The sequence below is a fragment of the Aspergillus foveolatus genome (genome assembly GCF_047715535.1).
Source record: "Aspergillus foveolatus strain CBS 279.81 unplaced genomic scaffold BDW70scaffold_1, whole genome shotgun sequence".
In the NCBI taxonomy this organism is placed as follows: Eukaryota; Fungi; Ascomycota; class Eurotiomycetes; order Eurotiales; family Aspergillaceae; genus Aspergillus; species Aspergillus foveolatus.
The window spans coordinates 587,524-603,398 of NW_027396065.1; the positions used below are offsets into that span (position 1 = coordinate 587,524).

General features: G+C 50.0%; 6 protein-coding genes across 6 annotated transcripts; 3 read left to right on the plus strand and 3 right to left on the minus strand.

Annotated features, from left to right (window-relative positions):
• Positions 1–492: 492 nt before the first annotated feature.
• On the plus strand, positions 493–2,330 carry BDW70DRAFT_165534 (major facilitator superfamily domain-containing protein; the record flags this gene model as incomplete). Its single annotated transcript, XM_073741771.1, has 4 exons — positions 493–1,112; positions 1,177–1,277; positions 1,346–1,617; positions 1,688–2,330. Exons 1-4 carry the CDS (start codon positions 647–649, stop codon positions 2,328–2,330), a joined length of 1,482 nt encoding a protein of 493 aa, XP_073601131.1. The 5' UTR covers positions 493–646.
• A 727-nt stretch (positions 2,331–3,057) lies between these two features.
• Positions 3,058–3,720, minus strand: BDW70DRAFT_2556 (uncharacterized protein). The gene is made up of 2 exons (XM_073743606.1): positions 3,162–3,720; positions 3,058–3,082 (listed from the first exon to the last, which is right to left on the minus strand). Exon 1 carries the CDS (start codon positions 3,510–3,512, stop codon positions 3,213–3,215), a length of 300 nt encoding a protein of 99 aa, XP_073601132.1. The 5' UTR covers positions 3,513–3,720; the 3' UTR covers positions 3,058–3,082; positions 3,162–3,212.
• A 931-nt stretch (positions 3,721–4,651) lies between these two features.
• BDW70DRAFT_125788 (putative MFS sugar transporter) lies at positions 4,652–7,098 on the minus strand. Its single transcript, XM_073734960.1, has 6 exons — positions 6,956–7,098; positions 6,383–6,901; positions 5,992–6,332; positions 5,700–5,937; positions 5,133–5,653; positions 4,652–5,081 (listed from the first exon to the last, which is right to left on the minus strand). Exons 2-6 carry the CDS (start codon positions 6,421–6,423, stop codon positions 4,735–4,737), a joined length of 1,488 nt encoding a protein of 495 aa, XP_073601133.1. The 5' UTR covers positions 6,424–6,901; positions 6,956–7,098; the 3' UTR covers positions 4,652–4,734.
• A 1,134-nt stretch (positions 7,099–8,232) lies between these two features.
• BDW70DRAFT_125790 (putative cell-associated beta-galactosidase) lies at positions 8,233–11,073 on the plus strand. The gene has a single exon (XM_073734961.1). It carries the CDS (start codon positions 8,293–8,295, stop codon positions 10,783–10,785), a length of 2,493 nt encoding a protein of 830 aa, XP_073601134.1. The 5' UTR covers positions 8,233–8,292; the 3' UTR covers positions 10,786–11,073.
• Positions 11,074–11,226: 153 nt separating this feature from the next.
• On the plus strand, positions 11,227–13,366 carry BDW70DRAFT_155004 (uncharacterized protein; the record flags this gene model as incomplete). The annotated part of the gene is made up of 4 exons (XM_073739956.1): positions 11,227–11,518; positions 11,582–12,187; positions 12,236–13,055; positions 13,108–13,366. The coding sequence occupies 4 exons, from the start codon at positions 11,227–11,229 to the stop codon at positions 13,364–13,366; spliced, it is 1,977 nt and encodes a 658-aa protein (XP_073601135.1).
• A 1,049-nt stretch (positions 13,367–14,415) lies between these two features.
• On the minus strand, positions 14,416–15,744 carry BDW70DRAFT_125794 (mitochondrial import receptor subunit TOM22). Its single transcript, XM_073734962.1, has 3 exons — positions 15,540–15,744; positions 15,162–15,451; positions 14,416–14,969 (listed from the first exon to the last, which is right to left on the minus strand). The coding sequence occupies exons 1-3, from the start codon at positions 15,652–15,654 to the stop codon at positions 14,913–14,915; spliced, it is 462 nt and encodes a 153-aa protein (XP_073601136.1). The 5' UTR covers positions 15,655–15,744; the 3' UTR covers positions 14,416–14,912.
• Positions 15,745–15,875: the final 131 nt, after the last annotated feature.

The following is a 15,875-nucleotide window of genomic DNA, read 5'->3' on the forward strand; positions in this document are numbered from 1 at the left end:
ATCTAGCATTGGCAGCAAGACCCACAGTGGAATTGCTCCGCTGCGGGGGAAATCCGGGGTAGATCGTGCCCTAAACTTCACATCCACGGACCAGTCGATGTCTATCGGACCATATATGGAAGCTGAGGTGCAACAAGATAGAATCAATACAAAGCTGCAGCACTGGTACTATGATCATTCAGCTTTCCCTCCTCGCTGCCCGCGCTACCCACTCACGACCTGGATAAATGACGCGCAGTGTTGATCACTGCCAGAGCATTTGTTCTCCTGAGGACTAATCCCCCGACCAAAATCTTGCTCTATTCGTCAGGTTGTGCTTCACACAGCTCACACTTTACTTATTTTGGATTACCTGACTGGCTGATACCCCAACTCGCGCGACATCGGCGCCTCTCCCCGCGCGCCAGCCACGTACCTGTCTCCCGACGCGGAATCCGGCTATGTCAACGGATGACAGCGGAATCTGCAATCTGAGCTAGCGGTCACGGCCTTCTGGGTCTACCTGCCGTTCGAAGCGTAAGCTTAAATGGACGGTATATAAATCCTTTGTGTCTGGCAGAACGCGCTGACACATTCCACTTCATATTCTTCTTGTGTTCTTTCTCCACATCTCGGTGGAAGAACATCTAGGTGGCAAGTATACACCATGGCCTCCGAAGTCGAAAAGGGGGATAACCCCTCACACCTCGAAATGATTTCAGACATCAAGTCCGGGTCGACAACGCAGATTGACCTCGCGGTGGATCCAATCCTCGAACGCAGAGTCATCCGCAAATGCGACCTTCACGTCGTCCCAATCCTAACACTCCTATTTTTATTTGCCTTCCTCGACAGAATCAATATCGGGAATGCGCGACTGCTCGGCCTGGAAGAAGATCTAGGTATGGAAGGTCACCAGTATAACGTTGCTTTGTTTGTCTTCTTCATCCTGTATATTCTTCTCGAGGTACCGAGTAATATGGTTCTGAGAAAGATCAAGCCAAGCTGGTGGCTCAGTGGTATCATGGCGGGCTGGGGTATTGTCACAATTTGCCAGGGGGTGACGAAAAGCTTTGGAGGGCTCGTGGCTTGTCGAGTGATTATTGGGGGCCTGGAGGCCGGGTTTATGCCTGGTTTGTCTCTGCCACCTTTCTATACCTCCATCCACTTCAGGCAACGATGCTGACTTCTGGATAGGAAGTGTATACCTAATCAACATGTATTATCGCCGCCACGAGCTTCAGAGGCGGCTGAACTTCTTCTTCAGTGCTAGTATTTTTGCTGGCGCTGTCAGCGGCGTATGACTCTTCTCCTCTCCTTTCCTTTGCTTCAGCCTCAAGCAAAGAAAACTAATACCGACGAGCAGTTCCTCGCCTATGCAATCGCCAATATGGACGGCATCGGTGGCTACAAAGGCTGGCGCTGGATCTTTATTCTGGAAGGCCTAGCAACTGTCGTCATTGCCATAATTGCGAAATTCATCATCGTCGACTGGCCGGAGTCAGCAACATTCCTGAACGAGGAAGAACGCGCCTGCCTTCTCCGCCGTCTAGCAGAGGACCAGGGCGAGGCGCAGATGAACCGGTTCGACAAGAAGGCCATGAAAAGGACGTTTTCCGACCCGAAAATCTACCTTGGGTATAGACCCCTTCAACTGTTTCTTCTGTTTTACGTTTTGAACAGGACACATTGATTAATACGCGTGTAGACCCATCATGTATTTCGGCATCGTCAACACCGGCTATGCGGTCTCCTTCTTCGCACCCACGATCCTGCAACAGCTCGGCTGGACCTCTATTCGTGCCCAAGTAATGTCCATCCCCATCTACGTCGTCGCGATGGTAATCACGCTTTCGACTGCCTGGCTCAGCGACCGCCTGGCCCACCGTTATGCCTTCACGCTCGCGGGCGTGCTCATCGCCACAATTGGCTACGTCATGCTCTTGTGTCAAACCTCCATACCAGTAGGGGCACGCTACTTCGCGCTCTTTGCCATCACTGGTGGCGGATATCTAACTCAGCCAATACTGATGGGCTGGTTGAGCAATAACATGGCGGGCCACTACAAGCAATCCATTGCGTCAGCGATGCAAATTGGGTTCGGGAACTGTGGCGGGTTAGTGGCGAGTAATGTTTTCTTTGATAGTGAGAAGCCTGGGTTCAAGACTGGGTTCGGGGTGAGCCTGGGAATGACATGGGTCTGTGGCGTTTCTTGCGCTGTATTTTTGGCGTGTCTTATTAGAGAGAATAGGGTGAGAACTCAGGGGAAGAGGGATTGGAGGTTTGGTCTGGAGGAGGAAGAGAAGGGGAACTTGGGGGATGATTATCCTACGTTCAGGTTCACTTATTAGCTTAAGGCAGGTACCGCGATATTCAATTAGTCCTATGGATCTGAGGGAGCTCAAGCCAGTTACCTCATATCGTCAACCTGACAGGTGCCGATTCAGCCCTGACATTGAATAAGATGGTTACGCAGGAAGGCAGTAGACATCATATCCTACGGTATAGCAAACCCGCTCGAGTTTTCCAGCAACCAGGGGTAGCGACGGAATTTCTCTACGAAAGCGCCTCCGCACCTTGACCTTGCTTTAGCCTTTCATCTTCCCTCCTCATAGTCCTCTCCCAAACCTTTTGTATCTAGGCAAGACGCCACTAGCACATCCTCCCCTCCTATACCTTCTTACCCATCCGGATCCACGGGTTCATATACATCATAGGCACAAACTTACCCAAATCCCGCTTGCTCCTCACCTCTCTTTAACTGTATGCTCTAACGCCTCATAAAACCTCATTAAACCTCAATTTCAGCTCCTCCATCTCAATTTCAGACTCTCTGAACCTGTCAATGATCCTGTGCAGGGTTTGTAGTGCGGCGAGCGAACGCGGTTGTACAGATTGGTGGCGCGAGAGAGATTGTGGTTCCGGCTGTATGCCCATAATCCGCGCAGGAGAGGGCGTAGCTGTCTTCGAGGGCGACGGCAGCACCTGCGCCTGTTGCGTAGATAAGTTTATGGTTAGTCCGGGCAAATATGTTTCGAGAAAGGGAGGTAGGACAAAGCGGGGATGGACTGGGTATGAGGATCACCATAGGCGCCGGATAATGCTGGCAGAGAAGGAAAGCAGGTCAGCAGGATATATATCAACGATATGGCGATGAAGAGCCGAGGGCTGGCTGGACGTACGATGGGAAGCATCCCCAATCAGCGCAATAAGCCCGTTAGACACAATGGACTCTAATCACGTCCCTGCGTAGAGCGGAAAACGCTGGATCTCCGTTGCATGGCGGAGAACTTCCTGGACAAGGGGCCTAAAATCCTGACTCGTGTTAGACGACTGCCTTCAGAAAGACGTTTATGATATGCTATGGCCGGATGAGACGCAGTGTGTACCCCCCACGGCCTCATAAACTCCTCCCTGTCCACCACTCTCTCACCCCAAGTGTTGTTCTCTAGTTCCGGTACCCCAGCCTTACAGGTAAGCTCGTACAGCCCATGCCTCAAATTACATGTATAAACCCAGGCCTTTTGGTCCATGCAGAACGTCACTGCGTCAGGGAACCCATAGATAGCGAGCAATTTTTTCAGCGGGAATAAAGCCGCGTAGGCTGTTTTCCGTGTATAGAGCAGCTTGTGCTCCGGAAAAGCGAATTAGCGGACAATGGAGCAAACGGCGTCCGCTCCGATGAGCAATTCGACTGTGCTGGTGTGGTTGTTAGAGAAGTGAAGGGTTAGGGGTGGAAAGCTTGTGATGAGGTTTGAGGATGACCCTTGAGGACTCTCGGTGATTTGGACGCGTCTGTAATTAAGGCAGAGTGACCTTGACGAGGGCACGTGCATGGAGGTGGTGCGGTGGTGTACCCTGCGCTCAACCCGCTCAAATCGCCATCAGCATAGGCTCCTCATCTCTACAGGAAACAAACTCTGGCCCAGACTAACAAGCAACGCTCGCGTCCTCCCATTTCGATGCTGCACGGCATAACCCTCTTTATCCCTAAAGATCTCCTGTGGTCGTATATCCTTCGGCGCCCCCCGGACATCAAGCATGCGCCACATGTTGGGTTGAATGTTCAGGTTTGTGCCAATTTCGCAGAGGACGGATGCCTTTTCGTATAATGCTGCGGAAACGGATGGGAGGATTTTTTGGAGGGATATTGCGGTGCTGAGGCCTGCAGGACCGGTGCCGATTATTGCGATGCGGAGGCTTGGTCTGTCTTCTGGCATTGCTTTTCCTGGGGTGTGACTTGTTTGGACGTATTATGGGAAGTTTGAGGCAGATGGGAAGGAAGTGTAACTATTCATGGAGTAGATCGATGGTTTGGGGTGAAGATGAGGGGCTGTTAAATCGCGCAATGGGGCTACTGATCTTCGTGCAGCTGTTGCGAGCATTTCATACTGATACATGTACAGAACCTTCACCATAACGAAGTGGTGTGAGAGAAACTATGAGAATTTCCTTGTAAAGGCGGCACTGCTCCTATACAAGCCTAGTCTCTTAGTCGAGATCATTGGGTCAGTCAATCTTTGGCACGCGCTCGAAGCAGCAATGTTCCTATGTAGGAATCGGTGAAAGAGACTATAAAACAGGAAGGAGGATAGACATATATGCAGGTTCTGTGCGTCAAGAGTTATTGCAAGGTGACAGAGCGCTGTAGAGCAACTGATAATACTCATTCATCCACTAGGAGACAATATTCGTACTATTATTTGATATACATAATCGTGGCACCTCCATCCTCAAACATTACTTGCGACACGTTTACTCCTTGTGGGTGGTAGTCACCTCCTGCTTTTCAGACCCAATGAGCTCTTCACCACGGGTGACGTGGTTGGCTCCACCAAACAGAGCATCAATCTCTTCCAGAGGCACCTGCTTGGTCTCGGGGATGAAAAAGAAGACGAACACCGCAAGCAGGAAGTTGATGCCTGCAAACATGTAAAATGCGTAGAATCCGCAGTTGTCCAGGAAGATAGGGAAGAATTGCTGGAAGATGGCGTTGGCGACGTTCTGGGTTTGAGAGGCCATACCGACGGCCTGGGCTCGGACGTTCATGGAGAAGATCTCGGATGTCCAGATCCATACTGTTGCACCCCAAGAGGGTTTGTCTAGACGGATGTTATTAGCTGGTGGTGACGGGAAGAGCTTGGCGGACTTACAGAAGAATATGAACAAGAAGAGTAAGAACACAATCGATATGCCGACGGGTGTGCTCTTTGTATCGTTGGGTGATGGTGTCTCGGTTTCGACGGCAGACACGATGATCATGCAAATGCCCATACCGATGCCTCCGACAATCAGCAAGAATTTGCGTCCAAATCGGTCGATAATCCACACAGCATTGAGGGTAAAGAGAATTCCGAAAGTCGCGTTGAGGGCGTTGATGAGAGCAATCTGGCTTGAGCTAGGGAAGACCTTCTGGTAGATCTTGGTCGAGTAAGAGTTCAAACTTCCCTGGCCGGTAACCTGCTGGCCAGCATTGATAATCAAGGCTAGTACCATACGCTTGCGCAGAGACTTATCCTTCCAGAGAGCAGAGTAGTTGCTAGAGATGGCTTCCTTCTCATACTCAAGAGCTTCACGGATTCTAAGAAGTTCATCCTCCACCTCTTGGTCGGTTTCTCGAACCCTTGCGAGCGCTGCACGAGCCTTTTCAATATTGTTGCCACGCTGAATGTACCTGGTTCATGTCAGTGAGAACTATTTACCGCGGCTAAGGACCTTACCATCGTGGGCTCCCGGGAATCGTCGGCAACAGAACAAGAATTAAGCTTGGAACGAGAAGCTGAAAGATCACGACCATTTTCCAGTCCCATTCACCAAGGTTTTCCTTGTGGTTTGTGCATCCGTAGTTCACCCAGAAGCAGATGAAAGAACCCACTGAGTAGAACATTTGCCAGAACGTCATGATCTTCCCACGAATCTCTGGAGGGGCAAGTTCGCCGATATAAATCGGTCCAGACGCTGAAGGGTATGGTCAGTTTGAACTTGGGAGTGTAAAGTCCAAAGGTGACTTACTCAATGCGATACCCTGGCCAACACCGATAATGGTACGTCCAGCAATGAAACACCCGAGGTTGTGCCGAGGAGCCCAGGTCTGCATGAATGTAGATGCGATGACGAGAACGCAACCGATGCCCATGCCCATTTTACGACCCAGATAGTCGGCACACGGACCGCCCAAAAAGAAACCTCCAAAAATGGCACCCACTGTATAGGCAGTGTTGACGGCGCCGATTAGGTTCGCGTCCGGATCGTCAAAGTATGCGACCCAGTTGTCGGAACCTTGGACGGAATTGTATACGGAGGCATCGTAACCGTAAAGCACCATGCATGAGGCCGCGACAAGGGAAATATACCTAAGATTCCATCATCAGCTTTGATCAGTACGCAAGGACTCCAGACAAACCAGTTGTAAGCTCTCTTGGAGCCAAGAATGCTAAATCCCATTCTGATGCTTATTTAAAGCCCTCAGCTGCTTGACCAACAAGTTCAGAGAAAGGAAAATGTGGCCGATGCTTAACTATCTGCCCAGAGCAGCCCAGGAAGACCAAGAGATGAGCTGAGCGCTTGAACAGTTCGAAGATTTGGTGGCACCGGGCTGGTATATATAGAGTAAGCAAACAAAGACGGGAACAAGAAACCCCAGCAGTAGGATCCAGCAGTTAGATTAACCATTTGAATAGCTGCATCCCCGGACCGCGATAAGAGACTCCCACGGGGAAGTCTCATGGTGGGACCAGTATCGCCCACACAAGCCTCTCCAGGCCAGCTCCAAGCTTCCATATCCCCTAGTGGCAGACTAGCCAATCACTGGCCAACCGGGAGCTGCGATGAAGCCTCGCTTCAGGTGTTCCGACTGGGGGCCGGGGAAGTCTGGGGTTGACATTCGAGGAATATCTCCGCGGGGCCATGTGGTTGTTGATTTCTGTTTCCACGAATCATTAGCTGGCAGTCAGGCAGAGGAATCAAAATGCTCCACCAATCCTGTAATCTGGCATATCAGCCTGAATGAGTCGGTCTCAGTCGGTGAGATGTACGAATGGAGTAGCTGGTCCTTCTGTAGGGCCGGGTGGAGAGTCGGTCTGTATTCTGGAGTTGGACTCGGGGATTGGCACTTTCAAGTTCTGGGGGTGGAGGCAGGCTGGGTGGAGGCATCCATCCCCTACTTAAATGCGAGTCACGAGACGAAGCACATGCCATACCACGGACGGCCTTCTTTCATCCCCCGGCTCTCTTCCTCCGAATTAGACCTATGCCCCAGAGATTCCCTACATTGATTGAAGAGCGAGCGCCATTCTCGTGATCTGATAATCTCCATCGATTTAACAACCAATCCTAAGGTACAGTGATATCACAAGGTTGGTCAGCACAGTTCGAGTTCTGCTACGCGACGTATAATGGATTCGCCTGTCTGGGTGTACCTTCCATAAGTGTCTACCTCCTGAGGCCTTGCGCTTTACGATATACTTATTACCCAGCGGCCAGATGTGCGCTACCTCGATCGAATTGACTGTAGCCCTTCCAGATTCTTTTCGGATGGCCTCTTCCGCCTCAGTTCCTCCGGAGCGCCGAGATGGACCTCATGATGGAAGAAAACAGGCCAATTGACACGGTCAATAACCGTTACCCATTTAACCTTGTTGATCATAGTTGATCTTTGGTCCACACAATGCAACTTGTCTGCCCGAGGACACTTGGCGGTGGTCTTTCCTGACTGCCAATGGCGGACTTTATGGAAGGAGTTCTCTCAGTTAATCTACTCTTTCAGGGGTCGGCTACGGAGGAGCGTTGATGAAGGTTGTCTGATGCCGATCTATGGAGTCCTCCGCCAAAAGCACATACTTAAAAGCTTCATTCTCCGCAGTGTTTACTTCGTTCAAGATCAAACAGCGATCTTTATCTGGCGACTAAGACAAACCGAACCCAATATCGATACGCTCGTGCAGGCTGGCAATCATGAAGTGGCACCTAAGTTTGCTCTCCTTTTCGTGCTTCTTACTACCTGCCTATGCCCGCAAGAAATACAACTTCAACCAGAATTGGAAGGTCTATATCGGTGACCCTGAGGGGGCGGAAAAACCTTCCTTTGATGATGGTGGATGGAAAGAAGTTACCACACCGTACGCTTGGAACGAAGATGATGCATTCCGCGTGAGCATTGCCAATCTGTCTACTGGGATTGCGTGGTATCGGAAACACTTTGAACTACCGAGTACATCCAGAGGAGATAAAATTTTCCTTGAGTTTGAAGGCATTCGTCACGCCGGCGAGTTTTATCTCAACGACAAATGGATTGGTCGAAGTGAGAATGGAGTAATGGCATTCGGGTTAGACATCACAGACACCGTAACCTACAACGACACCAATGTCATAGCGGCACGCATCGACAATGACTGGGCGTATCGTGAAATTGAATCAAATACCCCCTATCAGTGGAACGACAGAAACTTCTATGCCAACTATGGAGGGATCAACAAGAATGTCTTTTTGCATGTCACCGACAAAGTGTATCAGACCCTTCCGCTGTATTCGAACTTGAATACCACTGGGGTTTACGTTTATGCGCGGGATATTGACATAGCAGGAAAGTCTGCTACTGTCACGGCTGAGGCCGAGGTGCGGAATGAGCACAAAACGCCAAAAACTTTCAGCTTCCGGGTCGAAATCGACAACTTGGAAGGCGAACGCATCGCTCTTATTGAAGGGGACTCTTATACCCTTAAAGCAAATGAAACCAAGGTCATCCATGCCTCAGCCGGTCTCCGAGATCTTGAGTTCTGGAGCTGGGGTTACGGTTATCTATATAGAGTCCATACCTCCCTTGTTTCGGATGGTAAGACTATTGACACAGTTACCACGCTCACAGGCTTTCGCAAGACCGAGTTTAAGAATGGTATGTTCAAGCTCAACGACCGTGCGTTGCATCTCAAGGGCTACGCACAGCGAAGCACAAACGAATGGCCAGCACTAGGCTCCGCAGTTCCTCCATGGCTGTCGGATTTCTCTAATGAGCTGATCCTTTCCAGCAACGGCAATTTGATCCGCTGGATGCACGTCACTCCTTGGAAGCAAGATGTTGAATCATTAGACCGTCTGGGTATTCTTCTGGCCATGCCGGCGGGTGACTCCGAGTCGGACAGAGATGGACGGAGATGGGAAATGCGCGTTGAGCTCATGCGCGATGCAATAATTTACAATCGCAATAACCCAAGTGTCGTTTTCTATGAGGCCGGAAATGCCGGGATCTCCGAAGAACACATGAAGGAGATGAAGGAGCTAAGAGATACCTTCGATCCACATGGTGGACGAGCCGCGGGGTCACGAGAGATGCTAGATAGCGAGGTAGCTGAGTATGGGGGCGAGATGCTGTATATCAACAAGGGTTCGCGTATTCCATTTTGGCAGATGGAGTACAGTCGGGACGAGGGTTTGCGCAAGTATTGGGATGATTATTCCCCACCGTACCATCTGGATGGGGATGGGCCGCTTTACAATGGCGAGGATGCCAGCAGTTACAACCGCAATCAAGACTCCCATGCCATTGAGGACGTTGAGAGGTGGTTCGATTACTATCAGCAGCGACCTGGGACTGGAACTAGGGTTAATGCTGGCGGAGTGAATATCATCTTCTCGGATTCCAATACCCACCACAGAGGAGCGGAGAATTACCGTCGCTCTGGCGAGGTTGACCCCGTCCGATTGCCAAAAGACGGGTGGTATGCCCATCAGGTGATGTGGGACAACTGGGTCGATATCGAAAAAATAAGCGGACATATCATTGGGCATTGGAACTACAACGCCACAACCACCAAGGACATTTTCGTCGTCTCCACGGCAGAAAGAGTTGAGCTGACCCTGAACGACAACTCCCTGGGCTCGGGGGAGCAGAGCAGCAGGTTCCTTTACACATTCTCCAACGTCACTTGGAAGGCCGGTACGCTCAAGGCCTTTGGATACTCCAAGGGTGAGGGAAAAGTTCTTCTCGACCAAAAGAAGACCAGCGGTGCTCCTTCCAGTATTCGGCTTACTTCCCGGACAGCACCTAATGGGTTCGTCGCCAACGGAGCAGATATCGCACTTGTTGACGTGGAAGTCGTTGATGAAGACGGTCAGCGGGCCCCCATCGCTCTAAATGAAATCGACTTTACCCTCTCTGGTGCGGCAACTTGGCGTGGCGGTATTGCTCAAGGCCCTGATAATTACATTCTTTCAAAAACACTTCCCGTCGAGAATGGTATAAACCGCGTGCTATTACGCTCAACCACACAGGCGGGCAAAGTGATCCTACGTGCCGCATCTGAGGGACTCAAGTCAGCCTCGATCACACTCACTACCAAGCCCATCTCTGTCGAGAGTGGCCTGAGTACATTTATCCCGGGGAAGGACCTGCAGCCTAACCTCTCACGCGGAACCACGCCGGCGGGAGAGTCCTATGTAGTCTCACGCCGGGCAGTGGAAGTCCTCAACGTGACAGCTGGCTCTGCCGAGAATAACTCGACGACCTCCATAGACGACAACGAAGAGACTACATGGCGAAGTGACTCGGATCAGGACACTGCTTGGATCGAATATTCTTGGGATAAACCACTTAATGTGTCTCAGCTTGTTCTGAAGCTGCGCAACTTTCGTACCGAAAGATACCCTATCAAGGTCAGCGTGGGTGACGCGATCGTTTTCGGGGGCACGACACCTACTTCGCTTGGGGTGACGCTTGATCTTAATGCGACGATGGGTGAAAGTCTGAAGGTTGCCATGGATGAAAATGATGACCTAGGGATTGTTGAAGCAGAGATCTACACCCCGGCCTAAGGCCACACCTATACTTTTTCTCATCAGCGCACTCAAAAGGCTCATTCGCTTTCTGATTAGTTCAGAGGAGACTAGGAAATATTCTTCGTGGTTTGCTCTAGTGTACTACATTCTCGTATGGGCGTTAAGTAACCAGAAGTGAGGTACTTGCTGATCAGTATTGTCCTTGGCACCAAAATACCATGCTATTTTATGCCTGTCCGGATTAAAGATGGATAAAAAGAAAATTATACATTTGAAAAACTAATATCACGTGACCACGCGACAATCCTGACGCGATTCATCACGCCTCGTTCGGCCCAAGATCAGCTATCCTGTATGATATTATCTCTATCATCTCCACCTCCATGAGGGTCTCTTCCGAATCTGGACATCTGTGCCACTATAACTCATGAGAATATAACCAGTTCTACCCTGGAATACAAAACACCCCGCCCCATCATGCCCCGCACTTATGGGAAATCCAAGGGCAAAGCGAAGCAAACGCGCCTTGCATTTGTGCCGGCAGATTTTACATCAGAGCGCAACAATGAAGGGGCAATTCTCAGTACGAGTCGTAACGCAAAAATCCGCTATACCAACCCGTCTTTGGGGACATTGCGGAGTGGCCGCTCGACGTCAAGCAGAGAGAATAGTTCGACGCCGAAACCGTTTGTGATCGTTGAGCGGGGACCTTCGCCCAAGGATGCGGAGCATGCCTCGCAGAAGAGTGAGCGCAGGAAAGATGAGAAGAGTATGAGTCCTTCTCTGTGCTTTCTTGGTCTATGCGTAGCTAATGAAGTGGGTTGAACTGTAGGTTTAACCTCGAACAACGCCGCCGTCCCTTCTGCCGCTTCCTCTCCCCCTTCTGTTACACAAGACGACGATAGCGATGAATATTCGGAGATCGTACACAGTGTGCGCAAGAATACAAGGAATCGGAGCCTGAAGCCGCATAATGACGAATCTTTGGAGCCCGCCCCGGCGACTCAGGATAGCGATAGCGACTTGAAGGTTATACGCAGCGCAAGGAAGAAAAAGAGGGGTAGAAGCACGGAAAGAGGGAACAGTCCAGATTCAAGCCCTGCTACTCAATGCAGCGATAGCGAATTGGAAGTTATACATAGTGCACGGAAGCCTACACGAAACAGAAGCTTGAAGCGTAAGAGGACAGACTCTTCGGAGCCTGAAGATTGCCACATCTCAGATGAAAGTGAAGCTGAGGAGCCGATTTCTCGGCCTCGTCGGAAACTCAGGCGCGGCGGAGTTCCCCAGCCGATTCTCGTTGATGAGGAGTCAGATGGGGAACAGGAGGTCCGCGGCGGTACTTCAAAATCACCAAGCATACCTCGCACGCCGCGACGTAATTCGTCTCAGGATCGAATTGATATAGAGGAGGACCTTGAGGATCTACAAGACTCAGGTATCACCCATCTTTTCATGCTTTGAAAATAGGTCTAATATCTTGCAGTTCTGAAGGCGTCGCGCACAAGAGGGAACGTCGCGAATTCAGCAAGGGCCAAAAGACAGCTACACCTAGAAGCACTTCGACGCCGAAGGGCTGGCAAAAAGGAGGAAGATAAAGAAGATCAATTATCGCCGCAGCTAGAAGCTTCCGAATGGGAGAGAAGTGATGACGAAGGTGAAGGTGAAAAGGGGGCTACAGTCAAGCAGCCTCAGTTCCGAAATTGGGCGAACGAAAGCGAAAGCAGCGATGTTGAATCCAACATCGGCGCTAATGAAGACCTAGATCGCTACGAGGATGACTTCGTTTTAGAAGACGAAGACGATAAACTCGGAGTTCCCAGCGGGCTGGAGGACATGCCCATCGAGTTTTCGCGTCATGCTTATAAGCAGCTGAAGGACTACTTCCAGGACGCCGTCGAATGGATGGTGCATAATCAGCTAAATCCTGCGTTTCCTCGTTTCGATCCGGTTTTCAAGGTGGCTTTTGACAAGCTCGAAGCTGAAGTCCGTGGACGTACCGGCTCACAGCTAGTCTCATCTGTCTGGAACGCAGAGTTCCGCCGGGCACTCTTAGCACGACCGCATATTGAAGTCACCACGTACCCAGTTGATCTCTGTCACCCCTGTGATGCATGCAATCGTTCCGGACACCCTGCTTCTTTCGACATGAAACTCTATGGCAAAGCATACTCCCTGGAAACCTTGGAGCCGCTAGCCGACGCAGAAAGCGATGAAGAACAGTCCGACAATGAGGACGATGAGCAGGAGCGTGACCGCGATGGCTATATCTTACCAGACGAAGACACCCGTTTTTACCTGGGAAGGTTCGTTTCCTTTACTTTTCTTGTAGAGACGAGCCATTTTGACCATTTCCAGACATTGTAAGAAGAACGCAGCCTTGGCACATACATTAACCCACTGGCGCTTTCACCTCAACGAATGGGTCGTCGAGCACCTCCGTACAGCTGGCTACTTTTCAGACGAAAAAATCCTTAAACGTAGCCAGTACAGCCAGAAGAAGAAGAACAAGCATGCAGCAAAGGCTCTGAATAAGATGATCGAGTCCGGTGAGATTAAGAAGCTTTGGCGTGACTTTCATATCAACCTTAGGGCTGCGAGGGAATCGACGGTCTGATTCACACTTGGGCCGATATGTCCTCCCCCTACCTTCTTCTGTTCGTCCCGCATGTGGGTTTCTTGTACACGTGCGTCTTCTGGCCATCTACGTGCATATCAGGTCTCTTTATAGAGGGTTCTCGATACGAGTCCATCCGATGACATCCTCATCTTGCTTGTTTTCTTTTTTCTTTTTTTTTACATTTGTGCTTCTTCTTTTCAGGGTTATATATGACGCATGTATTATGCTTTACTCTGCTTTGTTCGATACCCCTAGCCGCTTCCCATGATTTGATACATGCTATGCTTTGTCCATTCTTTGTCCTCAAGTGAACCAAAAGTTTCGAATCTGGCGCTGCAGTTACTTACTTTCAAAATCATGACCTGAATAAGACGATCTCTGAATCGATAGTTACGATGGCGCAGCAGCTAATAAGACTGACTGTATCAAGCAATGCTACCCATTCGTATAATGCCTGACTTCAAGGTTTCATTTCCGGAAACAAGCTTACTATATTGGCATCTCAATGTCAAACCCAAGATCCATATTTTTTACAGTTGAATACCTGCCCATTTGCGTTTAAATCATGCACAAGGCTTTTTAGAGCTCTTATCAATCCGAGCAGCATCACGCCTGAGACTGGCAATTACTGGCCTGACGGTTCAATTCAACTAAAGTCAAGTTACTATATGTACTATATTAGGAAGGTTTTGATATCAGCAAGCCACGCTTTAAAATGCCCTCATTCAAGCCGTGCTCATACCTTACCCTCCTCACCCAGAACCATTGTTCATGAGCCCAGATGGGATTTAGCTGGTTTTAGGTGGAAAAGGCGGAGCATTCAGAGGCAGAGAATGAATACTATTGAGATGTCAATATCTAGAATATCAGCATTCATTCAATCGGGCATGTTTAAGTCGCACATTGTATTCGTGATGATAAAGTCTATACGGAACAAAGAGTAGAAGGTAGGTCTCGGGTCCAATCACTACACCATGGTCAGCTATCTAGCCCATGACCAAGTCTTGATACAGTAGGCAGACTACCCATATCTAGATGGACATCTCTGAATCATTCACGTTCCATTATCTAAAGCATAAGTCGGTAAGACAGACAAGAATGGACACGAAACTACATGTGATGAAAGTACAAAAGGCAAGCAGATCAGATATACAAATACAAGAATCCCGAGGCTAGAAGAGAGCCCGGAAAACAAAAGACAGGAGAGAGATAGTCCCGCAGCAGTATGCAAAAAGGAAGAACCAACGGACGATACCCCGGTCCCGATCCAGCGCCATCCCATTACCAGTACAAGCACGTTTCTTATATATTGCAATGGATTTCGTGATTTCTGAAGGAAACGTAACAATCCGACTCCGTAAGTGGCATGCTCTCACTTTGTTGTTGGCTTCCACTGCCCCAGGCAGCTGGATGCCCACAAAGCGACTAAAATACCGCGGCGACAGGCGTCATCGATCGATCGCAAATCCAGGATGATCTCTCAAGGTAGAAGGTTCGCTCTCGATCCTTTCGCACTCTGTGGGTTTGCTCGAGCGAAGTTTGCTTACAGGGTAGGTTGGGCCTTCTGTTCCTCGGTAGAAGGAGCACCAGGAGCAAGCATCTGCAACGCAAATAAAGTCAGCCATTTGAACAACTGACTCCAATCAAATATAGCCAGAGTCCGTAACCACGATTATCCAATTTCTTGGCATCTCCGACGCGCCAAAAGAGTTTTCAACTCATTCACGTTGGCCGCTATATCCGTCGACAACAGCCAGAGCAACACCCAAAGAAGGAATAAAAAAGCGCATACCTCGTTAGCCCCCTTGATCATTCCCTGCTCACGCTCCATTTGAATATACTGCTCCTCCTCGGCGTAGGCCAAGGCCCAGGGCACACCGAGCAAAAATGCGCTAGTGGACAGGATCCAGAGCGCCTTGCCGCTGAACGCGATGCTGGACTTTGCGAGCGACGAAACATAGCTGACCGAGTTTGTGACCTGCTTGCGGGCGGAGGGAGGAACAATGTCTTTCAGGGCGGCGAGGCGCTCGTACAGGCTCTCGCCCTCGACGTCATAGTCAGATTCGACGGAGATTTCAGACTCTGAGAGGGACGTATCTAAATTAGCTTTTTTCCGCTTGAATGAAGAGGATGAATGTGGTGGGTAAGTAGGTAGGCGGAAGGCTCGTACCGGTATCGGTGTAGTCGTCGTCCTCGTCGTCGGAGGCCAGGAGGACGTTATGCTTGCTGGGTTGGGGCTTCTCCTGGGCGAAGTGCTCGTCCTCAACTTCGGTGAGCTTGACCATTGTGACTGTGTATGTTTGGTTTGAGGAATCAAAAGGGCGATAGGCGACTAAAAAAGGCGTGGTAGTTGACGGCTGATGGATGAAGAGTTGTTTGACGGAGTTGATGGAAGTTCGGATCCAACTTTTTTCCCGAGCTTCAAAAGCGGTAAAGAGCCACTCTGCACTACTTCGGCTGGAGAGCCTCCCGTATCCCAATCATCAGCTCCACTGCCATGATTTAT

Bases quoted from the DNA above. Each gene is read 5' to 3' on its own strand.
- BDW70DRAFT_2556 (XM_073743606.1), bottom strand. From the start codon at position 3,512: ATGGACCAAAAGGCCTGGGTTTATACATGTAATTTGAGGCATGGGCTG.
- BDW70DRAFT_125790 (XM_073734961.1), top strand. From the start codon at position 8,293: ATGGCATTCGGGTTAGACATCACAGACACCGTAACCTACAACGACACC.
- BDW70DRAFT_125788 (XM_073734960.1), bottom strand. From the start codon at position 6,423: ATGGGATTTAGCATTCTTGGCTCCAAGAGAGCTTACAACTG. The intron at 5,938-5,991 runs GTAAGTCACCTT...CATACCCTTCAG, and splicing joins TGGCCAGGGTATCGCATTGA to CGTCTGGACCGATTTATATC. The intron at 5,082-5,132 runs GTAAGTCCGCCA...ACATCCGTCTAG, and splicing joins CTTCTTGTTCATATTCTTCT to ACAAACCCTCTTGGGGTGCA.
- BDW70DRAFT_125794 (XM_073734962.1), bottom strand. From the start codon at position 15,654: ATGGTCAAGCTCACCGAAGTTGAGGACGAGCACTTCGCCCAGGAGAAG. The intron at 15,452-15,539 runs GTACGAGCCTTC...CGTCCCTCTCAG, and splicing joins CGACGACTACACCGATACCG to AGTCTGAAATCTCCGTCGAA. The intron at 14,970-15,161 runs GTATGCGCTTTT...TTTGCGTTGCAG, and splicing joins TGATCAAGGGGGCTAACGAG to ATGCTTGCTCCTGGTGCTCC.